General features: G+C 39.1%; 1 protein-coding gene across 2 annotated transcripts in view; it reads right to left on the bottom strand.

Annotated features, from left to right (window-relative positions):
* Positions 1 to 8,770: 8,770 nt before the first annotated feature.
* Positions 8,771 to 10,338, bottom strand: part of LOC135525872 (heme transporter FLVCR2-like) — a 44,171-nt gene continuing 42,603 nt past the window's right edge. For both annotated transcript variants that reach the window (XM_064953815.1, XM_064953816.1), the window contains one exon: positions 8,771 to 9,851. Coding sequence is in view for 1 of the 2 variants with exons in the window: in XM_064953816.1 (XP_064809888.1) it covers positions 9,801 to 9,851 (51 nt within the window). In the remaining variant the exon portion in view is untranslated. The remainder of the gene's footprint in view (positions 9,852 to 10,338) is intronic.

Here is a 10,338-nt window from a genome sequence, read left to right as displayed (position 1 = left end):
AATCAAGTTGTGGAAACAGCTCAAGGATCATCAATGGAAACAGGGTGCAACTGAGCTTAATTTCGAGTCTCATAGCAAAGGGTCTGTATACTTCTGCAAATAAGATATTTCTGTTTTTATTTTTATAAAATTTGCAAAAATTTCTAAAAACCTGGTTTTGCTTTGTCATTAAAGGGTATTGTGTGTAGATTGATAAGGAAACATTTTTATTTAATCAATTTAAGAATAAGGCTACAAAACGTGGAAAAGTTGTCGGGGTCTGAGTACTTTCCGAATGCATTGTATGTTGAGCCCTGGACTGCTATGATACATTTACAGGAGCTGTGCTGCTAGACATCATGTGTCACTACAGAGGAGTGAGCTTTAATAAATCTAATTTATTTATAAAGCCCTTTTTACATCAGCCAATGAAACCCAGCCTAAAACCCCAAACAGCAAGCAATGCAGAAGCACATAGTTGTATTAGTTAGGCTAGTGCCGTGGCAGCATCCTCACCAGTAATAACCCAGTATCTACCTAACATAGGCTCAAGACTCACACGGAGGTCAAACTCATTTCAATATTAAGCATGCAGTGCTTAATAATGTAGGCCTATTGAATGTCTTGAGGGAGATTTGTCTGGCACTAAAGACGCTTGAAATCAATAATACATTTTAGTCTGATTGATGACCAGGTCTTCAGACTGTTTTCTTCACAGATTCCATTACAGCTACATGCAAGTGATCTAAGGTGCACTGAACATGCATTCTAATTTGTTTCCAAAGAGTTTTGCCCTCTAATGACATTTGAATTCAGGAATAGATTAAGACTAGACCGTGAACTTCTTGGCCTAATCTACTGTGGAAGTACATGGTCTATTTAAAGACTACTGGAGGTGCCAGGCTATTTAAGTGCCAAAATCATCACATTTAAATACACCAAATAAACCAGGATTAATTTAGATTGCACTGTAAGCTCCAGTGAACTAACTTTACCCACATATTGATGCTTTACACAGTATATTTAGCTATAACTGTTCTTCATTAAGCATAATAAGGCAGTGTCACAGTGTTTATGAACACTTAGAATTTAATAGGATCTCTGCGGTTCCCATTATGATTGAGTTTAAACATTGACATATATGTATTACTTATCCCAGTAATGTTGCTTTCTACAACTAGAAGGACATGTAACCCACCCAATCAGAACCGTCACTTACTCTTGCTCGTCCTCTGAGGAGGACTCGGAATCCTCTTTATCCCAGATCACTGCTAGCATTTCCACCACAGTGAAGTACCTCCTGATTAAATCTGCTTTGAGTCAGGTATCGATCTGGGGTAATGACTGTGGTCATCTCCAGTTCTCACCGTCTACTGTTGAAATATCAGTCTAGTTAAAACATAGCATATTATTACTACTGAATAATAAATTGTCTGCAATTGAGAGGAGACATATTATAAAAATAATGTTCATGCATAAATTATGAGTCTGTCCATATCAGCGCTGCCCAGCAACAAACATAATCATAGGTCACACCATGCATTGAAAATGAAACATATTTTGTGTGTTGCTATGTTTTTTTAAATACACTACCGGTCCAAATTTTTAGAACTACTCACTCATTCAAGGGTTTTTCTTTATTTGTACTATTATCTGACCGCAAGGCACTACAGAGGTTAGTGCCTACGGCTCAGTACATCACTGGGGCTAAGCTGCCTGCCATCCAGGACCTCTACACCAGGCGGCATCAGAGGAAGGCCCTAAAAAGATCCCAGCCACCCCAGCCATAGACTGTTCTCTCTACTACCGCATGGCAAACGGTAACGGAGTGCCAAGTCTAGGACAAAAAGGATTCTCAACAGTTTTCACCCCCAAACCATAAGACTCGTAACAGGTAATCAAATGGCTACCCAGGCCATTTGTATTGTGTTCCCCCCCTTTACGCTGCTGCTACTCTCTGTTTATCATATATACATAGTCACTTTAACTATACATTCATGTACATACTACCTCAATTGGGCCGAACAACCAGTGCTCCCGCACATTGGCTAACCGGGCTATCTGCATTGAGAAATGACAGTCCATCATTACTTTAAGACATGAAGGTCAGTCAATATGGAGCATTTCAGTGCAGTCACAAAAACCATCAAGCGCTATGATGAAACTGCCTCTCATGAGGACCGCCACAGGAATGGAAGACCCAGAGTTACCTCTGCTGCAGAGGATAAGTTCATTAGAGTTACCAGCCTCAGAAATTGCAGCCCAAATAAATGCTTCACAGAGTTCAAGTAACAGACACATCTCAACATCAACTGTTCAGAGGAGACTGTGTAAATCAGGCCTTCATGGTCGAATTGCTATAAAGAAACCACTACAAAAAGGACACCAATAACAAGAACAGACTTACTTGGACCAAGAAACACGATGTGGTGTGGAGTCCAAATTGGAGATGTTTGGTTCCAACCGCTGGGTCTTTCTGAGACACAGTATGGGTGAACAGATGATCTCCGCATGTGTGGTTCCCACAGTAAAGCATGGAGGAGGAGGTGTTATGGTGTGGGGGTGCTTTGCTGGTGACACTGTCAGCGATTTTGTTTTTTATTCAAGGCACACTTAACCAGCTACCACAGCATTCTGCAGCGATACACCATCCCATCTGGTTTGGGATTAGTGTGACTATCACTTGTTTTTCAACAGGACAATGACCCAACACACCTCCAGGCTGTGTAAGGGCTGTTTGACCAAGAAGGAGAGTGATGGAGTGCTGCATCAGATGACCTGGCCTCCACAACCACGCGACCTCAACCAAATTGAGATGGTTTGGTATGAGTCGAACCACAGAGTTAAGGAAAAGCAGCCAACAAGTGCTCAGCATATGCCGGAACTCCTTCAAGACTGTTGGAAAAGCATTCCAGGTGAATCTGTTTGAGAGAATGCCAAGAATGTGCAAAGCCATCATCAAGGCAAAGCGTGGCTATTTGAAGAATCTCAAATATAAAATATATTTTCATTTGTTTAACACTTTTTTGGTTACTACATGATTCCATATGTGTTATTTTATAGTTTTGATGTCTTCACTATTATTCTACAATGTAGAAAATAGTAAAAATAAAGAAAAACCCTTGAATGAGTAGGTGTTCTAAAACTTTTGACCGGTAGTTTATATATTACATTTGGAACTTTATTTGTATTATTAACAACAAATCAATACAAAGAGTTTATGCGGAAAACAAGTGTATATTAAGAATATACAAAGAACATTTGGGCGGGCCACCCAAGTGGCGCAGTGGTCTAAGGCACTGCATCACAGTGCTAGCTGTGCCACGAGAGATTCTGTCCAGGATTCTGTCCAAGTCCAGGCTCTGTGGCAGTCATGGGACGGCGCACAATTGGCCAAAATAATAATTATATTAATTACATAAAACATTTACAACTTATTTCTATCATAAATAAAGAATGCAAGCAGCACAGCTCTCCATAATTGTCACGGTTTTCATATGGTGAAGGAGAGTCGGTCCAAACTGCAGCGTGTCTATTGTGATCCATGTTTAATAAAACAAACGTAACACGAATCAATACAAAACACTACAAAACAAATAAACGAAAACCGAAACAGCCTAAACTGGTGTCAACTAACACAGCACAAGGACATCAAGACACTAAGGACAATCACCCACGAAATACAAAGTGAAACCCAGGCTACCTAAATACGGTTCCCAATCAGAGACAACGAGAATCACCTGACTCTGATTGAGAACCGCCTCAGGCAACCAAACCTATGCAACACACACCCCTAATCAGCCACAATCCCAATAACTAAAAAACCCCACTAAGAAATACAACGAACATAAACCCATGTCACACCCTGGCCTGACCAACTAATTAACTAAAACACAAAATACTAAGACCAAGGCGTGACAATAATAGTGTAAAATCTTCATAAATGTGTTCAATTATAAATCTACTGATGTCTTGCCACAGATTCCTTACATGAGTACAATGCCAAAAAAGATGCAACACTGTTTCTGAGTGGTCATTGCAAAAGGTACAATTTGAATTCGTTTTTTTTGTTTCTTACTTCTTCATATAGTGGTTGGCAGGATAATATTTATGAATAATTTTAAAATAAACTTCCTTAATTTTGTTAATAAGTAGGTATGTGGGTGGCAACATCCAAACTTTTTTCCAATCTACCTCATCCCCATACGGTATTTATTTATTTTTCTTGCTCCTTTGCACCCCAGTATCTCAACTTGCACATTCATCTTCTGCACATCCTACCATTCCAGTGTTTAATTGCTATATTATAATTACTTTGCCACTATGGCCTATTTATTGCCTTAACTCCCCTATCATACCTCATTTGCACATGCTGTATATATATTTTTCTACTGTGTTATTGACTGTATGTTTGTTTATTCCATGTGTAACTCTGTGTTGTATGTGTTGAAATGCTTTGCATTATCTTGGCCAGGTCGCAGATGCAAATGGGAACTTGTTCTCAACTAGCCTACCTGGTTAAATAAAGGTGAAAGAAAAAAGTAAATCAACATTGTCTATCATAGTATTAAAACAATTGATGAAGTATCCACATATGTATGGTGTTTTTATAGTACATAGGTATATATATATATATATATGTATACATACATACATATATACATTCTTATTGCTGCAGGGGCAGTATTGAGTTGCTAGGATGAAAGGTGCCCAAAGTAAACGGCCTGCTCCTCAGTCCCAGTTGCTAATATATGCATATTATTATTAGTATTGGATAGAACACACTCTGAAGTTTCTAAAACTGTTCGAATGATGTCTGTGAGTATAACAGAACTCATATGGCAGGCAAAAACCTGAGAAGAAATCCAAACAGGAAGTGGGAAATCTGAGGTTGGTCGATTTTCAACCCAGCCCCTATTGAATACACAGTGGGAAATTTGTTGTGTTACACTTCCAAAGGCTTCCACTAGATGTCAACCATCTTTAGAAACTTGTTTGAGGATTCTACTGTGAAGTGGGACCAAATGAGAAGGGAATGAGTAAAGGTCTGCCATGAGCTGACCATGCGCGTTCACATGAGAGGGAGCTCTGTTCCATCGCACTTCTGAAGACAATGGAATTCTGTGGTTGGAACATTATTGATGTTTTATGTTAAAATCATCCTAAAGATTGATTCCATACATTGTTTGACATGTTTCTACAGACAGGAACGGAACTTTTTGACATTTCGTCTGCAACTAGGGATCGCGCTTCATGACTTTCGATTTGTTTATGAAACGTGCTAACAAAAGTAGCTATTTGTACATAAATGATGGACATTATTGAACTAAATCAAACATTTAATGTGGAACTGGGATTCCTGGGAGTGCAAAGGTAAGGGAATAATGCTATTTATGAATAATGTTGACTACCTAATATGGCGGATATCTTTTTGGCTGCTTTGTTGTCTGAAAGCTGTACTCAGATTATTGCAGGGTTTGCTTTTTCCGTAAAGTTTTTTTTAAATCTGACACATCGGTTGCATGAAGGAGAAGTATCTATATTTCCATGTCTAACAATTGTATTTTCATCAACATTTATAATGAGTATTTCTGTAAAATGATGTGGCTCTCTGCAATATCACTGGATGTTTTTGGAACTAGTGAACGTAATGCGCCAATGTATACTGAGATCTTTTTATATAAATATGCACTTTATCGAACAAAACAGAAATGTATTGTGTAACATGAAGTGCCATGAGTGTCATCTGATGAAGATCATCAAAGGTTAGTGATTAATTTTATCTCTATTTGTGCTTTTTGTGACTCCTCTCGTTGGCTGGAAAAATGGCAGAATTTTTCTGTGACTTGGTAGTGACCTAACATAATCGTTTGTGGTGCATTCGCTCTAAAGCCTATTTGAAATTGTACACTTTGGTGGGATTAACTGTCACGCCCTGACCTTAGTTATCTTTGTTTTCTTTATTATTTTGGTTAGGTCAGGGTGTGACAAGGGTGGTTGGTTTAGTTTTTGTATTGTCTAGGTGTTTTTGCCCTGTCTAGTGTTTGTTGTATATCTATGGGGTTTGGGTATTGTCTAGGTAAATGTAGGTCTATGGTGGCCTGAATTGGTTCCCAATCAGAGACAGCAGGTTATCGTTGTCTCGGATTGGGGATCCTATTTAGGTTGACATTTTCCATTTGGGTTTTGTGGGTTATTGTCTATGTGTAGTTGCCTGTCAGCACTTGTGTTATATAGCTTCAAGGGCATTGTTTGTTTGTTTGTTTGTTTGTTTGTTTTGGTGTTCTTCGTTAATTACAGAATGTATGCTTATCACGCTGCGCCTTGGTCTCATCGTTACAACAAACGTGACATTAACAACAAGTTTACCTTTAAAATGGTTTAAGATGCATGTATGTTTGAGGGAATTTTAATTATGAAATTTCTGTTGTTTGAATTCACTGGCTGTTGTCATATCAATCCCGGTAATGGGATTGCAGCCCTAAGAATTAAGAGAATGTTAGAGAAGCAATAGCTGTGCTGGAGTGCGATCATTATGGGTGACCATTCTGATGATATGGAGTGGGAGAATGAAGGGCAAGGATCTGAATGGTCTGTAGAGGAAAGACATAAGAAGAGAGATCATGATACTGAAAGCAACTGAGCGTCTAGTGTAGAAAGCAAAAATAGGGTCACGGTAGGAAGCAAGAGCAAAAATGTGTCGGAGTGGAAAGTTGTGATTGATGAGACCATAGGGCCTCATTTACACCCTACCTGACTAACTAATGCTGTAGAGAAAGAGAGAGATGGGTGAAGTTAAACTAGCCCAGTTAATTGGAAATGGTAGATTTCTAATATTTTGTGGTAGCCAGGCTCAGCAAGGGAAGATTCTGGAAATGGAAAAGCGTAATGGGAAGAAGATTAAGTCATGCACCTGGTGTTTTTGCTAGGTTGAGGGGGAGGTCATCACTGTGTCACGCTGGATAATGATAGGAGACAAGCGCATACGTAATAGGGTTTTTTATTTTTCCACCCAAACAAAAGAGCGAGGTGTAAACCCCTAAACAATACATGGGACAGGACCCGTAAAACATGTGCATAATAACACGGAGCATAGAAGACGATACAACAGCACAGGTACTCACAAGACCAACGGACATAACAACAACCGACAAGGACAACAGGGAACAGAGGGCACACGTGTGTGTGTGTGCGCGCGTGTGTGTGTGTGTGTGAGTGAGAGATATACAGTAGAGATTGGAATAGATAGATATATATAGATATATATATATATATATATATATATATATATATATATCCAAATCAGGGGGAATGGAACCAGGTGCGCATAATGAGACAAGACAGTCCGGGGTTGGTGGTATTGAATCCAGTTCAGTGACAACTAGAAGGTGCCATTTTGTGTGGGAACACTAACTCTATTAAGGTGTGTTTGTTTTGAAAATCATTTCTAGCGGATGTGAAAGATAGGTTCCTTATGTTTCCAAAAACCGATGCATTTTCAACGTTCAGAGAGTCAGACCCTCCCATAACACACACAACTCCCCCGACCCGAAGATGCTATTATCAATAGGCGCAAAAGCAGTTAGTGTCTATGAATGGGGTACTGTAGAGTCTATCCATCCTTCATCCACAAAACGGCACCTCTGACCATTGGCATTCTGGCACCTCTCATTGTGGCGAGAAAGTACTGCAGCTCTATAATCCCATCTGATCAAATAGTGAGCTTGTTTTGTTATAACCAGTAACAACACAGTGTTAGTAAATCATCAAACTACCAGGTACAGAATGTGCATCGCTCAACAACATGTGTCTGTTATTGCAGAGGAAACCCCATTCCATCCTCTCACCTCTCCAGGTTTCTCTATCATGGGAATGCTGATTGGGTTCCAGTGTGTTCCAGAGCCTCAGGAGGAGGTGGCTGCACAGCATAAGAAGCAGAACTGATTCCAAGCTACAGAAAACGTTTGTTATACATTGTGCCATTTAGCCCAGCAATAGAGAGAGCTGTGGGATAGTATGCTTCTTCTCTTGAATAATGAGTGGCCTATTAACTATACTGTATGTACACAAAGACAAGTCCAATAGCTTTAAGCTTTTAAGAGGGGGTATACAATAACTGGAATTTATTTTGCAGGTAATTTGTACCTGTCCTACGTGATTTGTACCTGTGCTAGTATATACTAGAGAGTTTGGCTACAGCTGTTTTCACTCTTCCATGGACAATTCAACAGGGATTGTTGATCAATGTTTCAGCATGTACAGTAATGATGCATACATGTACAGTGATGATTTTATGTATGTTAATAATGGTTTGATTAATGTGTGGTAGGGTTGACTGGATTTGGAATTGTTTTATGTAAATTAACAATTTGGTGTGAGTGCCATGTACTGTACCTGAATGGATTCTCTCAACATTGGGCCTTTGTCTTGATTTCTAAACTGCTCAGTGAAGGTTTCTGTATGTTACTGGATTTTGTGTGTGGTATAACACATCCATTGATAAAATAACAGAGCATTTAAAAAAAATGTTTTTTTACATTTAGTTCACCAGATTACCATGTACAATTGTTCACACTGACAATTTGTCCAAACAACGTCTACAAACATTTTTACAAAACTATAATTATGTTGTTCATTACTGAGTATGAGAAATAGTAAAAAATTACATCACCATTTGATGTATATAAAATGATCCTGATGAAACACTGCACTATGGAATTTCATTTTAAATCTCACTATTAACATTAAGTATGGCATGAACGAGTTCTCAGTAACAAATGTACAGACCAAAAGAATCACTAGCCTACCTTGTGCAAAATGACAAATCCATTGGATTGTCTGTCTCGTCACGCTAATGATTTTGTGCTCACATTGTTATCATTGCGTTTTAGGCTCTAAAACAAGTCAATGCAGAGCATTAAATACAATAGTTATTCTAAGAATGTGGTTAAAGCAGGTTGATTCCTTCTGAGACATACTATATAGTATCAGCTTAATTCACCATTATCAGTAGTACTCACAAGTATCTCTGTAATCCTATTTGGCAGATAGCAATCTCAAAATCATGTTAAACCACTAGGTGAGTTGGCTTGACTGAACCTCTGAACAGACTGCCATTCAACTGAAACCACTGAGTCTGTAGTCTACCTTTAACTAGCATTCCAAAAATACAACAGTTACATTAATACATTTAGCAATGTTAAGTTTGGTTACGGTATAGTATTGGTCAAATGTCAGGAAACAAAAAGCACAATACTGCTCATATCAGGAAGCACAGACATCAACATTGACATGATTTAGATTGGAGACGAAGGTAAAGAAAATGAAAAGAGGAACCATTCGTAGCGTACTCTCAAAAAGTGACACTTCAATATGAATTAACAGGACATTAAACTTGAAATACTTCCGGTTGTGCCTGACAATCAAACTCGTTATCTGTCGAGGGAGAACATGTGAGGTTCCACGTGAGTTCCTCTGCATGGCCTGAGTAGATCTGGGGAGCCAGTTGTGCTAGGCAGTAGAAATAGCAGTCACTGGAACTAAAGCCAGAGCAGGGTGTCCATGCCCCAGCCTACAGTACATTCCTGGGCTCTGACTTCCTCAGAGGCGTCCTCCATGTCATAGTTTCAATTAAGTAGTAATTACATGTTCATCCAAATTCATCACTTGTGCATGTGCTCACCTTCACATTTGTAAAGGGAAAGCAGCATGCTTTTTACAGTACGTACTGTATCTGTTTGTGTGTACATCCTTTGGTCGTTTTCAAACATGTCAGTGTGTGCTGGGCTGTCTTCTCACACCTGTCCAACTGGAATTCCTCCTTATACCTTGACCTCCTTCAGTGTAGCTGGCGGTGAGATGCCGTCCTGTTTCTGACCAATCAAAACATTACTATTAAAAATCAGATTTTCCTCATGATGTTCCAATATTATATATTACTACATGTACTATGTTAAAACTTTCAATTGTGTTATTTCTATTGAGGTGGAGCTTACTAACAATGGAACATCTTATTGGGTCTCAATATTTATAAACTAAGCACATTTTATTTAACCCTTATTTTACCAGGTAAATTGACTGAGAACACATTCTCATTTACAGCAACGACCAGGGGAACAGTTACAGGGGAGGAATGAGCCAATTGGAAGCTGGGGATGGTATGAGGGCCAGATTGGGAATTTATCCAGGACACCGGGATTAACACCCCTACTATTACGATAAGTGCCACAGTGACCACAGAGTCGGAACACATGTTTAACGTCCCATCCAAAAGCGTCACCGTACACAGGGCAATGTCCCCAATCACTGCACTGGGGGATTGGGATATATTTGTTTTAGACCAGAGGAAAAAGTGCCTCC

The sequence above is a fragment of the Oncorhynchus masou genome, chromosome 32, assembly GCF_036934945.1.
Source record: "Oncorhynchus masou masou isolate Uvic2021 chromosome 32, UVic_Omas_1.1, whole genome shotgun sequence".
Taxonomy (NCBI): domain Eukaryota; kingdom Metazoa; phylum Chordata; class Actinopteri; order Salmoniformes; family Salmonidae; genus Oncorhynchus; species Oncorhynchus masou.
Note: the sequence above shows the minus strand (reverse complement) of the source record. Positions and strands in the feature narration are given on the sequence as shown.